The 18774-nt window shown below is 46.7% G+C and overlaps 1 protein-coding gene across 2 annotated transcripts in view; it reads left to right on the top strand.

The window, feature by feature from the left end:
- LOC124544753 (ceramide phosphoethanolamine synthase-like) overlaps positions 1 to 18774 on the top strand; it is a 78641-nt gene that overhangs the window by 30682 nt on the left and 29185 nt on the right. For both annotated transcript variants that reach the window (XM_047123416.1, XM_047123415.1), the window contains exon 5: positions 1290 to 1564. In XM_047123416.1, the coding sequence (XP_046979372.1) occupies positions 1290 to 1564 (275 nt within the window). The remainder of the gene's footprint in view (positions 1 to 1289; positions 1565 to 18774) is intronic.

Here is an 18774-nt window from a genome sequence, read left to right as displayed (position 1 = left end):
ACTGGTCCTCAGTTTTCTCTGTGAAAGCGGATTTATTTTCAAATATAAGGTTTTGCTTTACCCCTGGAGTAGGGAGGGGCAGGGTGGTTGTAGTTGGGGCCTCGTCTCATGTTTTTTCGGTCTGGGACCTGTGACCACTCCCCCTTGCAAAGACCACACTTTTATTCCTCTGTTTTCCCAGTTTTTAGATTTGGACTACCCTTTTATACCTTCTACTGTGTATGTTTTAACTTCCTCATTTTATAGTTTGACTCCTGTGTCTAGATCAGTCCACTTTTAGCGGACCCCCTTTCTTCTGTGTGTAACTTTGGAATTGCAGGATTGAATACCTCACCATTTTGTCCCATAACTGCTCTCAATCAATCGATTTCTACTTGTATGAAGAAATCGCTGCGAGACAAGCGCTTACAGAATGACAATGAAATGGTTTTTGATTGGAACCTTTCCTGAACAGCCAAAATGTGTGCTTACATGACCAAAGCTTCTGCAAACTCTTCTAGTGTTGGAAGAAAATGTAAATATGTTTAGAAGAGAAAAAAGATCTCACACACACACACACACACACACACACACACACACACACACACACACAGAGAGAGAGAGAGAGAGAGAGAGAGAGAGAGAGAGAGAGAGAGAGAGAGAGAGAGAGAGAGAGAGAGAATTTTTCTTTGATAATTACTTTACTTTGCAGATTATGTTGTTTTCTCTTTTTTTTATTAGATACTGTTGGAAAATAATTGTTGGTGTGAGCAATGTAAGGAAAGGATAGATTGCTACTTACTGTAAAGATGACATGTTAAGTTGCAGGCAGGCACAATTAAGACATTGACACATTTGCTTTGGGCAACAGTCTCCATCAGAAAAAGAAGAGGGAGAAACATGTACTATTCAGCCACACAGCAAGCACACTTTTAATACTTGCATGACCACCAACTCTGACAACTAGGAGGAGAATGCCATCAAGTGAGTGTGAGGTGTGCTTGCTTCTGTGAATGAATGGTACGTGTTTCTCTTTCTTCTTTTTCTGACAAAGGCTGTGGCTGAAAGCTAATGTGTAAATGTCTTTCAATTGTGCCTCTCTGCAACTTAATGTGTCATCTTTATGGGAAGTAGCGATTCCTTTTTGTTTCATTGTTGGCATTCCAGCTTGGAGTTTACATTGTTTAATTTTTGTTCTGAAATAAAGTATTATACAAAAATTATTTTGTGATAAGATTTTAGTAGGTTTTAGATCTACTGCTCAGAACTACAGATGTCAACTCCCATTGCTTGCTTAATTGTTTTGACAGATTCATATTGCTGCGTCGCTTCTTTGCCCTATCTGGCACAGTGTTCCTTCTTCGGTGTGTTACAATGCTGATCACATCGCTGTCCGTGCCTGGAACCCACTTGGATTGCAGCCCTCCAGAAAGGCCAGGTGCCGATGTGTGGACAAAGGTGCAGAAGGCATACTTTATTTGGCGTGGTGCTGGGATGTCCATCCAAGGTGTTAGGACGTGTGGAGACTATATGTTCAGTGGACATACTGTTGCCCTCACAATGCTTAATTTCTTCATCACCGAATGTGAGTAATTTGTATTTGTCCAGTTAAGACAACTGAAATATTCTTTTTACTCTATTGCATTACCTGCACTACTATTTCATCATCTGCTGTTCCATTTCTGTTATTGATCATTTTTATACCTGTTAGGAATTCAAATATCAGTAAATTAAAAAAAATTCTCATTTGGTGAAAAATTTGAAAATATTTGAGTGTGGACATGAAGACTGCCAGGAATTGTCATACGGGCGCGGGGAGGGGGGCAGAAGATGAAGGCTGATACTTAAATAGCCATGAATGTATTAAACTATTTCAGAACCAAAATCAAATTTTTTTGCTGTAGGCTGAATACTAGGAACTGGTTGTAATGACTTTGTACTGTGTGACGTCCAGGAAGATACACACATTATTTGGCTGGACAGATGGGTCATAAGTGAATTATTTTCTAGTGAAATTGAGGTCCTGGAGAGTGCCAATGTTCATAACAATTGCTGTTGAAGATAAACCCGTGCAGATTTGGGAGCAGATTGTGGAGTGAGGGATGGTGGAGATATTCTGTAAAGTGAAGATTATAAATGTACATGACCATATCAGTCATGAGCAAATCATGGTAACTTAAAAGGGATACTGTTGAGACACATGTAGGAAAGCTAATAGAAATAAGGCAACTCTTTTATTCTGGTTTTTGGTAAGACATTGTCTTAGGGGTTGTCAAGAAGACCTTTGGGGCATTTCCTGGACATGAAAACTTCTGTGAATTTATTTTTGTTACATATTCAACAATCAAAGCTGACACCCACAGTACATCAATTCAGACCCATTGGCACAATTCCCTCATTGTCTTGAATGTACCTGCCTGTTGATTTTCCAATTAATTTTATTTTCATTTTGATATTCTTATGTGTTGGGGTCTGTTAGATATTGTAACTAAAATAGGTTCCAAGATTTTTCCATCGTCTAATCCCACATAGCTAACTAAAATTTGTCATGATGTGTGTGTGTCCACATTTGTTGCAACTGAACCATCTAATAAAATTTTGTGTAATGACTATTGCCTCACTCAGTTCACTTTGAATTCCACTCGATTAAAAAGTCACCCAGTGTATTGTCAGTATCGCTGGGACTGACCCAGAATTAACTGACATGCACTACATTAACTTGTGTGTGCAACAAATACACACGATTGATCACAATTGCCTGATTTTTCAGAAATGTTGAAGCTTTGTTAATATAAGACACCGTTTGAGAAAGGTGTCAATTTTTGTCAGTTTTATGAAGATTGCTTAAATTTGGTTTATTAAGCAATCAGTTCCGAAAACTTGAATATTAGATTAGTGGAATAATTAGTTCATACAGCATAAGATTATGCTAAAGTCATGATCTCGAACTGGTTTTTAACAGCAGTTATGAGTAAGCTTCAATTAATAAAGTAAAGAGCCATTCAGTTGCTGGAAGTTTGAATAAATAAACTTGACATTGATTTCAATACTAATAATGGGGTAACTACTAATAATAAGAGGAACTGCCTAGGTGAAGAGGCATTGTATAAGATAAAAACCGTGGCACTTAATGTAGTGTGATGAAACAGTCTAGCGACACTAGGTAAAGCAGAGGTGACCACCACAAGTGAGCCATCCTCAGGGGCCTCACCACTATTTGACAGGTTCGTGCTCGGCTACCACGGGGCCCCAGCCTTTGCAGCATCTTTTCCATTCCATGCTGCATGTCTTTGCTCTTGCTATCGCTGCATTGGAATTTGAATGGATATCGCTCACATTTGGAAGAATTGCAGCTACTGGTCCGGGAGAAACCTTTCTGCATCTGCTTACAAAAAATGCATATTAGTCACTGACACTACTGCATTACGGGGCCACCATGCATACAGGAAGGATGATACTACTGGAGACAGGGCTAAATGTGGAGTGGCTGGTTTCCTTGATGACAGATGCTACTCCTGTCCTGTCCCTCTTACCACGACCATTCAAGCAATTGTTGTGAAAGTTTTCACACTCTTTAATACCACAGTGTGTTCTTTGTACCTACCCCCAATGATGCTTTGGATGCAGTCGCAGTGGCAGAACTGTTCCAGGCACTCCCACACCCATTCCTCCTTGTAGGGGACTTCAGTGTGCTGTGGGGCTCAGCTACCACTTGATGCAGGGGTCGGAAGATCGAGCGACTCGTCCATTCTGAGAATATCTGCCTTCTGAATGCGGATCAGATGACTCACTTTCCCGCAGCTACAGGGTCTTTACAGACATTGACATTTGTATTTGTTCCCCACCGTTTGCAGACTAAGTTTAGTGGGAAGTGGCTCCAGATTTACATTCTATTGACCACTTCCCAGTGTGGAACCCTTTGCTGACTAGAACGGTGGCCCATAGGAGACCACACAGATGGATGATACAAAGGGCAAATCAGTTACAGTGAAGTCAACCAGCTATTTTTGAACAAAAGGATTGTGCACAGGAGACGGTGGCCCAGATCACTTGTGAGATTCAAGGGGCTGCCGCAGAGTCCCTTCCCAGGTCTAGTAACCACTTCATACGATGGCCTTTACCTTGGTGGAATGATGACTATTGATTGGCAATCAGGGCCAGATGAACAGCTCTGTCCATCTCCATGCCTTCAGGTCTGTGAGTGCACATGCGAGGTGAGTGATCAAAGAATGGAAGAGGGCTTCCTGGAAGGAATTCACGACTTTCATTAATTGGTCCACTTCCACTGCTCAAGTTTGGGAATCAGTAAGACAGATTTCAGGCATGCCCCTTAAGGCTTTGTCAGATAATGGGGTCTTGGTGGACACACCAGAAGACATGGCTCACGTAGGAGCTGAACACTTCTTTACTCTTACTACATCATGCAGACAAGCTCCCACTGTTCAGGTATTCCATAGGACTGCAGAGATGAGGAAGCTAAATTTCATCTCACATAATGAGGAAATCTACAACCTTCCATTCTCCATGTGGGAACTGGAATCAGCTTTGTCTGCAGCCATGCTTCGTCATGTGCCCTGAAGCCGTGTTTCAATCAGATCTGATTTGATGTTCAGAACCTCATGCCTTGTAAGGAGGCAATATTAATTTCATTCAGGAAACCAAGCAAGGACTGTAGTGCCCCTAACAGCTAGTGGGTGTAGCCCTTACCTGTTGTATAGGTAAGACTTGACTGCGTGGTCAACCACTGCCTCGTCCCGCTGCTAGAGTCCCAAGATCACCAGAGCTGCTCCCAGAGGGGTTTCAGGTGCTACCTTTCCACCCTTGACAACTTAATTCTACTGGAGAAGGCCATACAGAAGTCCTTCTTACACTGAAACCATTTGGTTTGTGTATTTTTTGACCTCGAAAAAGCATATGACACTTCTTGGATATACAGCATTCTTCAACTTCAGAATGGGGAATATGTGGATGTCTGCCACTTCTGAGTCAATCCTTTTTCGAGGACCAGTGTGTTTGTTATGGCATTGGTGATGCCATGTCTGATTGCTATGTTCAGGAGAATGGGGTGCCCAGGGCAGTGTCCTCAGTGTCACATTTTTTGCTATCGTTATGAAGGGCATTTCCTCCACTGTCAGGAGCCCTGTCAGATGCTCTTTGGCTCTGAGCACTATGGGACTTAACATCTATGGTCATCAGTCCCCTAGAACTTAGAACTACTTAAACCTAACTAACCTAAGTACATCACACAACAACCAGTCAGATGCTCTTTGTTTGTGGATGACTTTGCAATCTTCTACTCTTCATATGATCTTACAACAATGATGAGGCAGCTACAGCTGACCATTAAGAAGCTGGGAACCTGGGGCCAGACAACTGGCTTTTAGTTCTCACCAGAGAAGACTACATGTGTTAACTTTAACCATGCTCATCGGAGTTTTAACCAACCAGTGGTCACAATGGTGAACAATATTTTACATTTTCAAGACACTGCACTTTTTGGGTTTATTATTTGACTCTAAATTAACTTGGCTTCCTCATCTGAAAGATCTACAAAGGGCTTCCACTCATTGAATATTTTGAAATGCCTTGGCAGATAAACATTGGAAGTTGACAGGTCCCGCCTCATTCAGTTTTATAGGGCATTTGTTCAATCATGCTTAGATAATGGCAGCATGGCCTGTGGATTGGCCTGTCCTTCCTACCTCAGGATGTTCGATGCTGTCCACCAAGAGGGCATTCGGGTATCAACTGGAGCCTTTTTGACCATCCCAGTTCAGAGTCTGTGTGCAGAGGCTGGTGAACCACCGCTCTGGATTTGGCAACATATCCATTTGGCTTGACAGGTGCAGAAAATCTCTGTGTCACGTCAGTCATTGGCATTTAGTTCACTGATCCAACCCACCTTTGAACGTCGGTTCAGGAATCTACCCTAAGTGACCGATCCATTTGGTATATGTGCTACAAACTGTCTCAAGGATCTGGATCTCTCGGGCATCAAAATACATACCCAGGGATGGAACGCACTACCACCTTGGCGTCTTCAGAGGCCCAAAGTGATTTTAAGCTTGACACAGTACACGAAAATTTGTACTCCAGATTTTGTTTTTACAACTTTGTCTTCGTCTACTTTAAGTATGTACCACAGTTTTGTTGTTATTTATACAGGTGGATCCCAGCAGGAGAATGCTCTCAGGTTTTCTGCTGTTTCCCTGACAGGGTTTTTAAGGTGCGTCTTCCCAAACAATTTGCAAAATATGATGTGGAGTTATATGGCATTCTGATGGTACTGGGGAGGGTTCACAGACATCACCATACAAGGTCCCCCCCAGGGGATCCACAACTCTTTTGTGGATACGTGCGTAGCGAGCACGGGGCCCCGAGCTAATGTGGCCTTCCTTCCTTTCCGGGCTGCATACCTTCCCTTTCCGCATCCTTCCCCATCCCCTGTCTTCACCCCCCCCCCCCCCCTCACCTCTGGTTCTTTCCTTCACTTTCTCCCCCTCTGGGAGTATGGTTTGCGCCTACGTCCGGAGACGGACGCTTGTAAATGTACCACATTCTTCTTCTTCCTTCCTTTGTCCTTCTCTTTTCCTTACCTCTTCTCTTTACCCTTTTCTCCGCTGCGGCGTTTGAGACCCCCTCTTCTTTCCTTTCCCTTTCTCTTTCTTCCTCCCTGTGCGTGTCTGAAGGCCGACCCACGCACTTCCATGCGTAGCCGGTGACGGGGTAACGCGTAATTCCCCGCCCCGGGTAGACAGGTAGGACACGTACGTACCCCCTGGTAAAGGCCAGGCCCAGGGAGGGGTGATTACCCGAGCTGATACCTTCCGAAAGTGCCGATTGGTCCCTCCGTCCGTTTGTCGGGAGGTGTGACCTGAGGTGTGAACAATCACCTAAGGCGGGTGTGCCCTCGGTGAGGGCCCCCACAAGGGAGGAGCGCGCCATCGGAGACGCCGGTAATCATGGGGGATTCTTCCGCAATGGTTTCCTCACCTTCCACTATGTCTGCTCACAAACGTAAGTTCACTGAGTCTCAGCCACAGACGGTTCTTCCATCGTTGCCACAGTTCCTTGTTGTTTCTCGGTCTGACGAAGGTCACGACTTTTCCACGGTCAACCCTTTCATTATTCAGAAAGGTGTCGACGCAATTGCGGGTCCTGTAAAGTCTTGTTCCAGATTACGGAATGGTACCCTGTTGTTAGAAACACACAGTGCCCTCCAGGCTCAAAAATTGCTGCGTACTTCTCTGCTCCACACCTTCCCTGTCCGGGTGGAACCGCACCGTACCTTAAATTCCTCGCGTGGAGTCGTTTATACACGCTCCCTCGATGGATTGTCTGACGAAGAAATTCAGCACTACCTGTCTGACCAGGGCGTCACCGCTGTTCATCGGGTTATGAAAAGGGTTGACTCGAACATCATTCCAACCCGCACTGTCTTCTTGACATTTGACAAAGTTCAACTCCCATCAAAAATCAAAGCAGGCTATGAGATAATTTCCGTTCGCCCTTATGTCCCAAACCCTACGCGTTGCTATCGATGTCAGCGGTTCAATCACACCAGCCAGTCCTGTTCCAATCCAGCCAAATGTGTTACGTGTGGCAAGGATACACATGAGGGTGCTTGTCCACCTCCATCCCCTCACTGCATCAACTGTATGGGTGACCACGCTGCTTCCTCTCGAGATTGCCCCGTTTTTAAGGATGAAAAGCTCATCCAGGAAATAAGAGTGAAGGAAAAGGTGTCGACATTTGCTGCTCGAAAATTATTCGCCAGTCGACAGCCCGCCGTGCCTCAGAAAGGAAAATACAGCACTGTCCTTGCTTCTCCTCGGCCAACAAAGGAGGCGGCCACGCAGACTTGCGACCTCACATTTAGTACCTCGGTCGTCAGATCGGCCAGCGCAAAGATCGCCCGTTCAACCTCACCACTTTCGCCTGCCCACTCTATGGCTCATCCTTCGTCGGGTTCTGCTAAATCTCGAGCCCAAAAGTCAGACGCCAAGTCTTCGAAAAAAGAGCATTCTCGTGAAGAGTTTTTACGTACTGCAACTTCACAACCATCGGTTCCTCCTTCATCTAAACATCATACCTCCAAGAAGGCTACGAAGAAACACAGTTCCTCTCCTTCTCCGCCAAGGCGTGTCCCAACTACAGCACCACCTGGCGGAAATCGCCCTCGGCCATCTTCCGTGTCGCCGAGGCGCACTGCTGGTGGCCGGTCAACTGGCCGATCGTTGGTGGCAGGAGCTGCTCCTGACCAACCTATGGATCAGGATCTTCTGCCTTCGACTGAATGCCATTCCATGCTGTCGGTCGCAAGCTCTGAGCAGTCGTTGAGTTGACAGCGCCCTTGGCCACGTTTCTCCATTTTCTGTTGACCCTATGTCCATTATCCACTGGAATATCCGCGGCATTCGCGCCAATCGGGATGAATTGTCGATCCTCTTACGATCCTACTCGCCGGTCATCTTCTGTCTTCAGGAAACAAAGCTGCGTCCCCATGACCGCTTTGTTCTCCCTCATTTTCAGTCCGTCCGATATGACCTCCCCTCTGTTGAAGGCACTCCAGCCCATGGAGGACTCATGATTCTGCTCCATGATACTCTCCATTATCACCCAATCCCCTTAAACAGTTCCTTCCAAGCTGTCGCCGTCCGTCTTTCCCTTTCTGGATACACGTTCTCTCTATGTACGGTATACCTTCCATCGTCTACACCACTGGCACGAGCTGATGTCCTTCATCTTCTTGATCAGCTTCCACCCCCCTATTTGCTGGTTGGGGACTTCAATGCCCACCACCCGCTTTGGGGATCTCCACATCCTTGTCCACGTGGCTCACTATTGCTAGACGTCTTCCACCAAGCGGATCTAGTCTGCCTCAACACTGGGGTCCCCACATTTTTGTCTGCCTCCACGGCAAATTTATCTCATTTGGACCTTGCGGTCGGTACTGTTCCGCTAGCCCGGCGCTTCGAATGGTTCACCCTTGATGATACACACTCGAGTGACCACTTTCCATGTGTCCTTCGACTGCAGCCTCAACTGCCATATATGCGCTCGCGACGCTGGAAGTTTGCCCAAGCCGATTGGACACTTTTTTCGTCTCTAGCGACATTCGATGACCGTCGCTTTCCCAGCGTCGACGATGAGGTCACACATTTTACCGACGTTATTCTCACAGCTGCGGAACGTTCAATACCACGCACCTCCGAATTGCCCCGGCGCCCCCCAGTTCCTTGGTGGAACGAGGCATGCCGTGACGCAATACGTGAGCGGCGACGTGCTCTTCGCATTTTCCGTCACCATCCTACTTTGGCCAACTGTATCCGATATAAGCAGCTCCGTGCGCGATGCCGTCGCGTCATCCGCGATAGCAAGAAGGCAAGCTGGCAATTCTTTATTAGCTCATTTAACACCTTCAGTCCCTCCTCGGAAGTTTGGAGTCGGCTTCGACGGTTCTCAGGCGCGCCTAGTTTCTCCCCGGTCTCTGGGCTCACTGTCGCGCATGATACCTTAGTGGACCCCGTCGCAATTTCTAACTCATTGGGTCAGCACTTTGCTGAGATTTCGAGCTCTTCAAATTACCCGCCAGCGTTTCTCCCGAAGAAACGTGCAGCGGAAGTGCGACATCTCGCTTTCTCCTCTCAAAATCGCGAAAGCTACAATACTGTTTTCTCCATGCGCGAACTCCAACATGCACTCTCTTCTTCTCGCTCCTCCGCCCCAGGACCGGATGGTATCCATGTCCAAATGTTGCTGCATTTATCAACCCATAGCCTGCGCTACCTCCTTCGCCTTTATAATCGCATTTGGACTGACAGTACCTTTCCCAGGCGATGGCGGGAAGCTATTGTCGTTCCCGTTCCGAAACCTGGAAAGGACAAACATCTCCCCTCTAGCTATCGCCCCATTTCTCTCACGAGTAGTGTCTGTAAGGTTTTGGAGCGTATGGTGAATTACCGTTTAGCTTGGTGGCTGGAATCCCGCAGTCTTCTAACACCAGCCCAATGCGGATTCCGACAACATCGTTCTGCCGTTGACCATCTTGTTGCTCTCTCCACTTATATCATGAACAATTTCCTCCGGAAACGCCAAACGGTAGCAATATTTTTTGATCTGGAGAGAGCATACGATACCTGTTGGAGGACAGGCATCCTCCGCACACTGTTCTCTTGGGGCTTTCGAGGCCGGCTGCCCCTTTTTCTTCGCGAATTTATGGCAGAGCGCACATTTAGGGTGCGGGTGAACACTACTCTATCCCGTACTTTCTCCCAAGAAAACGGGGTACCCCAGGGCTCCGTGCTGAGTGTTGTACTGTTTGCCATTGCCATTAATCCAATTATGGATTGTCTCCTTCCTGATGTCTCGGGCTCCCTCTTTGTGGACGATTTTGCGATCTACTACAGCTCTCAATGGACCAGCCTTCTTGAAAGACGTCTTCAAGGATGTCTCGATCGCCTCCACTCGTGGAGCATCGAAACCGGCTTCCGTTTCTCACCCAGTAAGACCGTTTGTGTTAATTTTTGGCGACGTAAGGAGTTTCTTCCGCCCTCCTTACATCTAGGTCCTGTCAACCTTCCGTTTTCCGACGTCGCTAAATTCTTGGGTCTTATGTTTGACAGAAAACTGTGCTGGTCCTCCCACGTTTCCTATCTTTCGGCTCGCTGTCTGCGTTCCCTTAACACCCTCCGTGTCCTGAATGGCACCTCTTGGGGAGCGGACCGAGTGGTCCTTCTCCGCCTCTATCGCGCCTTAGTGCGCTCGAAATTGGATTATGGAAGCATAGTCTACTCCTCTGCTCGGCCGTCTATTCTTCGGCGTCTCGACTCTATCCACCACCGTGGATTACGTTTAGTGTCTGGAGCTTTTTACACCAGCCCTGTGGAAAGCCTTTATGCTGAGACTGCTGAACCTCCGCTATCCAATCGGCGGGCAGTCCTTCTGAGTCGTTATGCTAGCCATTTGTCTTCCATGCCTGCTAATCCAGCCCATGACCTTTTTTTCGACGCCTCCCTTGATGTCGGGTATGCAGGCCGCTCCTCCTCCCTACTACCCCCGGGAGTCCGCTTCCGTCAACTGCTCCATTCCCTTTCCTTCCGCTTTCCTAAAACCTTCTTGACAACTTGGGGTACAGCACCGCCTTGGCTCCGTCCCCGGATCGACTTGCTCAGAGGCCTATGTCAATTTCCCAAGGATGGTACCCCTACACTTGTTTACCGTCGGGCATTTGCTGCTCTATGTGCACAAATGACGGAAGCCACATTTATTTACACCGATGGCTCGAAAACATTGTTAGGTGTAGGGGGTGCCTATATTGTTGGCGACACCCCAAATCACTTTCGGCTTCCCGACCAGTGTTCGGTTTATACTGCGGAGCTTTACGCTATTCTCCAGGCTGTCCACTACATCCGCCGCCATCAGCGGATACAGTATGTAATCTGCTCCGATTCTCTCAGCTCTCTCCTAAGTCTCCAAGCTCTTTACCCTGTGCACCCTCTGGTCCACCGGATTCAGGACTGTCTGCGCTTGCTCCACCTGGGGGGCGTCTCAGTGGCGTTCCTCTGGCTCCCAGGACACGCTGGTATCTGTGGAAATGAGGCGGCCGATATAGCGGCCAAGGCTGCAGTCTCTCTTCCTCGGCCAGCTATTCAGTCTCTTCCGTTTACCGACCTACGGAGCGGTTTATGTCGCCAAGTTGCTCATTTATGGCATACGCATTGGTCAACACTTCCCCGTAATAAATTGCGGGAAGTGAAAGCCCTTCCTTGCGCTTGGACCTCTTCCTCCCGATCGCGTCGTCGGGAGGAGGTAATTTTAGCTAGACTCCGGATAGGGCACTGTCTTTTTAGTCATTGACATCTTTTAAGCGGTGATCCTCCCCCACTCTGTCCCCACTGCTCTCAGCCGTGGACGGTCAGACACCTTTTAATTGAATGCCCCTATTTTAATCCGTTACGCTCCCGTCTACAGCTATCGCCTGATCTATCGTCGATTTTAGCAGATGACACGCGCTCAGCTGACCGCGTTCTACAGTTTATTAGTGACAGTGAAATGACGTGAGTCATTTGAAGCCTTTTTTTTGGGGGACAACCAACCCCTTTCTATAGTGGATTTTTAAGCATTCCTTCTGCCTTTAGTTTTTCAAATTTTATGACTTTGTTCCCATTGCTGCTGATTTTAAATTTCGTTTTTTTCCTGTTTTCTACGTCACGGGCTGGGCGCTAATGACCATAGAAGTTTTGCGCCCTAAAACCACAAACAAAAAAAAAAAAAAAAAAAAAAAAACCATACAAGGTTTCTTGTCTGTTCTACCTCTCTTAGTGCACTGCAAGCACTTCACCAAATGTATCCAGTAGACCTGCTGATTCAGCTCATCCATGACTCCTTACAGCAGCTGCAACACTGTGGCAAGGTGATCTTTTGCTGGGTGCACTGATGACCATGATGTCGAGTGCCACCTCAACTCAAATCATCAGACCCGAACTATTTGAAACAGTTAATGCAGAACAGGGAATCAGTGATCATAAAGTGGTTACTGCATAGATGATTTCAGCCGTAAATAGGAATATTAAAAAGGGTAGGAAGATTTTTCTGTTTAGCAAAAGTGACAAAAAGCAGATTTCCGAGTACCTGATGGCTCAACACAAAAGTTTTGTCTCAAGTACAGATAGTGTTGAGGATCAGTGGACAAAGTTCAAAACCATCGTACAATATGTGTTAGATGAGTATGTGCCAAGCGAGATCGTAAGAGATGGAAAAGAGCCATTGTGGTACAACAACCGAGTTAGAAAACTGCTGCGGAAGCAAAGGGAACTTCACAGCAAACATAAACATAGCCAAAGCCTTGCAGACAAAAATTACACGAAGCGAAATGTAGTGTGAGGAGGGCTATGCGAGAGGTGTTCAATGAATTCGAAAGTAAAGTTCTGTGTACTGATTTGGCAGAAACTCCTAAGAAATTTTGGTCTTATGTCAAAGCGGTAGGTGGATCACAACAAAATGTCCACACACTATGTGACCAAAATGGTACTGAAACAGAGGATGCCAGACTAAAGGCGGAAATACTAAATGTCTTTTTCCAAAGCTGTTTCACAGAGAAGACTGCACTGTAGTTCCTTCTCTATATTGTCGCACAGATGACAAAATGGTGGATATCGAAATAGACGACAGAGGGATAGAGAAACAATTAAAATTGCTCAAAAGAGGAAAGGCCGCTGGACCTGATGGGATACCAGTTCGACTTTACACAGAGTACGCGAAGGAACTTGCTCCCCTTCTTGCAGCGGTGTGCCGTAAGTCTCTAGAAGAGCGTAGCGTTCCAAAGGATTGGAAAGCGGCACAGGTCATCACCGTTTTCAAGAAGGGACGTCGAACAGATGTGCAGAACTATAGACCTATATCAGTTGTAGAATTTTGGAACACGTATTATGTTAGAGTATAATGACTTTCCTGGAGACTAGAAATCTACTCTGTAGGAATCAGCATGGGTTTCGAAAAAGACGATCGTGCGAAACCCAGCTCGCACTATTCGTCCACGAGACTCGGAGGGCCATAGACACGGGTTCCCAGGTAGCCGTGTTTCTTGACTTCCGCAAGGCGTTCGATACAGTTCCCCACAGTCGTTTAATGAACAAAGTAAGAGCATATGGACTATCTGACAAATTATGTGATTGGATTGAAGAGTTCCTAGATAACAGAACGCAGCATGTCATTCTCAATGGAGAGAAGTCTTCCGAAGTAAGAGTGATTTCAGGTGTGCCACAGAGGAGTGTCGTAGGACCATTGCTATTCACACTATACGTAAATGACCTTGTGGATGACATCGGAAGTTCACTGAGGCTTTTTGCGGATGATGCTATGGTATATCGAGAGGTTGTAACAATGGAAAATTGTACTGAAATGCAGGAGGATCTGCAGCGAATTGACGCATGGTGCAGGGAATGGCAATTGAATCTCAATGTAGACAAGTGTAATGTGCTGTGAATACACAGAAAGATAGATTATCATTTAGCTACAATATAGCAGGTCAGCAACTGGAAGCAGTTAATTCCATAAATTATCTGGGAGTACGCATTAGGAGCGATTTAAAATGGAATGATCATATAAAGTCGATCGTCGCTAAAGCAGATGCCACACAGAGATTCATTGGAAGAGTCTTAAGGAAATGCAATCCAAAAACAAATTAAGTAGGTTACAGTACGCTTGTATGCCCACTGCTTGAATACTGTTCAGCAGTGTGGGATCTGTACCAGATAGGCTTGATAGAAGAGAGAGAGAAGATCCAACAGAGAGCAGCGCGCTTCGTTACAGGATCATTTAGTAATCACGAAAGCACTACGCAGATGATAGATAAACTCCAGTGGAAGACTCTATAGGAGAGATTCTCAGTAGCTCGGTACGAGCTTTTGTTGAAGTTTCGAGAACATACCTTCATTGAGGAGTCAAGCAGTGTATTGCTCCCTCCTACGTTTATCTCGCGAAGAGACCATGAGGATAAAATCAGAGAGATTAGAGCCCACACAGAAGCATACCGACAATCCTTCTTTCCACGAACAATACGAGACTGGAATAGAAGGGAGAACCGATAGAGGTACTCAAGGTACCCTCCGCCACATCCCGCCAGGTGGCTTGCGGATTATGGATGTAGATGTAGATCATGATCATCACTGCTTTTTGTTGACAAGTTTGCCATCTATTGCAGTTCTCCACTGACCTCTTTCACTGAGTGGTGTCTTCAGCGATGTCTTGATCGTTTTTACTCCTTGATCATCGACAATGGCTTTCATTTTTCCACTGACAGAACCATTCGTATGAATTTCTGGTGGTGCAATTGGTTTTTCCCACCATCTTTACATCTTGGGCCTGTTGTACTTCCATTAATTGAAACTGGGAAATTCCTGGGATTCACGCTTGATAGGAAACTCCTGGTCCTCCCACGTGTCTTACCTAGCAGCTCGCTGTACACGGTCGCTCAATGTCCTGTGTGCCCTCAATGGTACTTCCTGGGATGCAGATCGAACCACCCTCCTCCATTTCCCTTGACTGTTCGAAACTAGACTATGGGTGCTTTGTTTATGCATCTGCATGACCATCCCTCCTATGCCATCTCAACACTATCTACCATCATGGCATCCATTTGGCCACTGATGCCTTTTACACTAGCCCAGTTGCAAGTCTGTATACCGAAGCTGCTGAACTACCACTGTCCTACCGCTGTGACGTTTACCTCAGTAGGTATGCATGCCTTTTGTCTGCCACACATGGCCACCCATCCTATGCCTCTTCCTTTGTTGACACCTTTGACTGCAAGTGTGGGGCGCGTCCCTCTTCTGTTACCTCCTGGAGTTTGCTTTTGGCTCTTGCTCTGCCAGCTTAACTTCTCGCTCTTTGCATCTTTCCCGGTGGGTGTGAACATTTCACCACCTTGGCTTCGTGCAGTGGCCCGTGTTCACCTTGGCCTTCTTTCGCTTCCTAAGGACACTACTCCAGCCTTGCTATATCACCTCCAGTTTTGGACATTCGCCATTTGTACCTTTGTATGCACTGATGGCTCTTGGACTGACCGTGGTGTCGGGCGTGCCTCCGTCATTGGCGCTGACGTTTCTTGATATCTGCTTCCGGAACACTGCTCAGTATTTACAACAGAGCTCTTACCCTAAATCAGGCCACGGAGTACATCCAGCGACACAGGCTTTTCAATTATGTCCTCTGCGCAAACTCTCTCTGTGCCCTTTAAAGCCTCTGTGCACTGTACACTGCCCATGACTTAGTGCAACAGGTCCAGGAAAACTGTCATTTGCTTACTCTTGATGGAGCCACTGTGCTGTTTATGTGGGTTCCTGGTCATGTTGGTGTGACAGGAAACAAGGCTGCTGACACTGCTGCCAAGGCTGCAATCCTTGTACCTAAGTCCCCTAGTTCTTATATTCCCTCCGATGATCTCTGTGTTGCCGTCTGTCTGGAGGTAGTCCTCTGTTCGTGGGAATGAGCTCCAGGTTATTAAGCCTCTCCCAGTGGCTTGAACGACCTCCTCCTCGGCCCTCCTGCCACGAGGTTATCATTTTGATAGGTTGCATATCAGGCACTGCCTTTTTAGCCATTGTCATTCGTTAAGTGGCGCTCCTGCACCACTTTGTACACACTGCACCCAAGTTTTAGCTGTCTACCATTGCTTGAAGGAATGCAAATTTTTTTACCATTTACATTCCCACTTGGGTTTGCCATCCGAGTTATTGGCAGTTTTAGCAAATGGTGAGTGGGCTGTTGACTGCGTTTTACTTTTTATCCTTCATAGCAATATGGCGATGGCCATTTAAATTTTAGTTCTGTACCACTGTTTCTTTATGGTGTATTTTGTAGGCCATTCTCCATGTCCCTGTTGTTAGATGTCATCTCTTGATTGGGATTGATGTATAGTTGTTTAACTCCTCTCTGTCTTCATGTTCCATAGTTTTTGACATGGATGCATATGACCCTAGTTGTTTTTGCATCCTAAAACAAAACGCGCGTGCACACACACACACACACACACACACACACACACACACACACACACACACAGAGTCTGAAGCCAGGCTGCGAGCAGCAGTGCATTATGGGAGAGGCAACTGGGTAGGGGTAAGGAGGAGGCTAAGGGGGAGGGGAGGGATGGAGGGATAGCAGGGTAGGGGTGGTGGGCAGTAAAGTGATGCTGGAAGTGTGCAGGGACGAGGTGGAGAGTTGGACAGCTAGGTGCAGTTGAGAGATTAGACAGAGCACAGGGGAGAGAAGGGGGGTTAGCGGAAAAGGAGAGATATAAAAAGACTGGGTGTGTTGGTGGAATAGAGGGCTGTGTAGGGGTGGAATGGGAACAAGGAAGGGCTAGATGGGTAAGGAAAATGACTAATGAAGGTTTAGGCCAGGAAGGTTACAGGAACGTGGGATATATTGCAAGGAGAGTTCTCATCTGTGCAATTCAGAAAAGCTGGTGTTGTTGGGAAGGATCCAGATAGCACAGGCTGAGAAGCAGTCATTGAAATGAAAAATGTCATGTTGGGCAGCGTGCTCAGCAAAAGGGTGGTCCAGTTGTTTCTTGGCCATAATTTGTTGGTGGCAGTTCATGTGCATAGACAGCTTGTTGGTTGTCACCCCTACATAGAATGCAGCACAGTGGTTGCAGCTTAGGTTGTAGATCACATGACTGGTTTCACAGGCTTTGGATGAAATAGACGACGTGTGTGACAGGATTGGAGTAGATGGTGATGGGAGGATGTATGGGGCAAATCTTGCGTCTAGGTCTATTACAGGGATATGAGACATGAGGCAAGGGGTTGGGAGCAGGGGTTCTATTGGGATGGATGAGAATATTGTGTAGGTTCTGTGGGCAGTGGAATACCACTGTGGAAGGGATGAGAAAGATGGTAGGTAGGACATTTCTCATTTCAGGGCATGATGAAAGGTAGTCAAAACCCTGGTGGAGGATGTAACTTAGTTGTTTCAGTCCTGGGTGGTACTGAGTCATGAGAGGAATGCTCCTCCATGGCTGGGTGGTGGGGCTTCGCGAGGTGTTCTGGATTCTACCTCCCACCACCACACAGAATCCAGAACCTAAAAAGACCTGAAACACAGTCATGAACCTTTCCTCCAAAAGCCTTAGCCCCACAGAAGTATGTCCTTTCCAAAGGCCTCAACTTTTGCCCCACCTCCAAAATCAGTCATGCAGTACTTGTTACAGATCTTCTCTCCTTCTCCTGGTCCTTACAGTGGAGACACCTGTCTGCCACCAACCCTACCAGTCAGACTCAACCAAAAATTAATGTTGAACCATGCCTGGCTCCAGTTCACTCCTCCATCTAACCGTGATCTCCTCCCCCCCCCCCCCCCCCTCCCTTCCCCGATGCCGCCAAATCACCCCCTGTTAACTTTTCAGAATTTCTTAACCTTCAACCCTGCCTTACCATCATTTCCCAAATCTCTTAACATGCAAACTAACCTTACATCCACAGAAAGATCCACATTCCACCACCTAAAAACTGATCCCAACCTTATAATCCTATTTGCTGACAAAGGCTCCACTACTGTTGTTTTGAACCACAAGGATTACGTCACAGAAGGACTCTGTCAGATTCTTCCACCTGCAAAACCTGCTACAGTGGCCCCATTCCAGAAATCTAACAGGATCTCCAGTCTCTCCTCAAAGCCTTAGGCCCATCCCAGAACCTCTCCCCTCTCACTCCTACCATTCCCCCCTACTCCTATCTTCTACGTGCTTCCTGTAATCTGTAAACCCAACTACCCAGGATGCTCCATTGAGGTGGGTTACTGTGCCCCCACTGAGAGAATCTTTGCCCTTATAGACATACTTGCAACCTACCCTCCTACATAAAAGATACCATTCGTGGTCCTTCGCCACATGGTGCCCTGCTCATCACCATTGATGCAACCTCCGTTTATGCTAACATCCCTAATGCCCATGGCATTACTGTTGCTGAACACTACATTTCCCAATGGATTCCAGACCAATGACCTCCTTCCTAGTTGCCATGACCAACTGTATCCTCACCCACAATTAGTTCTCCTTTGAAGGCATTACCTACAAACAAATTCTGGATACAGCCATGGGCATCCACATGGCACCATCGTATGGAAACCTATTTGTGTACAATCTAGAGGAATTCTTCCTAAACATCCTGAATCCCAAACTCCTCACCCAGTTCAGATTTATGATGACATTTTTGTGATGTGTATCGAGATTGAGGACACCCTATCCACGTTCCTCCAGAACCTCAGCACCTTCTCCCCCGTTCGCTTCAC

The sequence above is a fragment of the Schistocerca americana genome, chromosome 8, assembly GCF_021461395.2.
Source record: "Schistocerca americana isolate TAMUIC-IGC-003095 chromosome 8, iqSchAmer2.1, whole genome shotgun sequence".
NCBI classification, from domain to species: domain Eukaryota; kingdom Metazoa; phylum Arthropoda; class Insecta; order Orthoptera; family Acrididae; genus Schistocerca; species Schistocerca americana.
The sequence above is the reverse complement of the archived record's forward strand: the minus strand, read 5'-3'. Positions and strand labels throughout refer to the sequence as shown.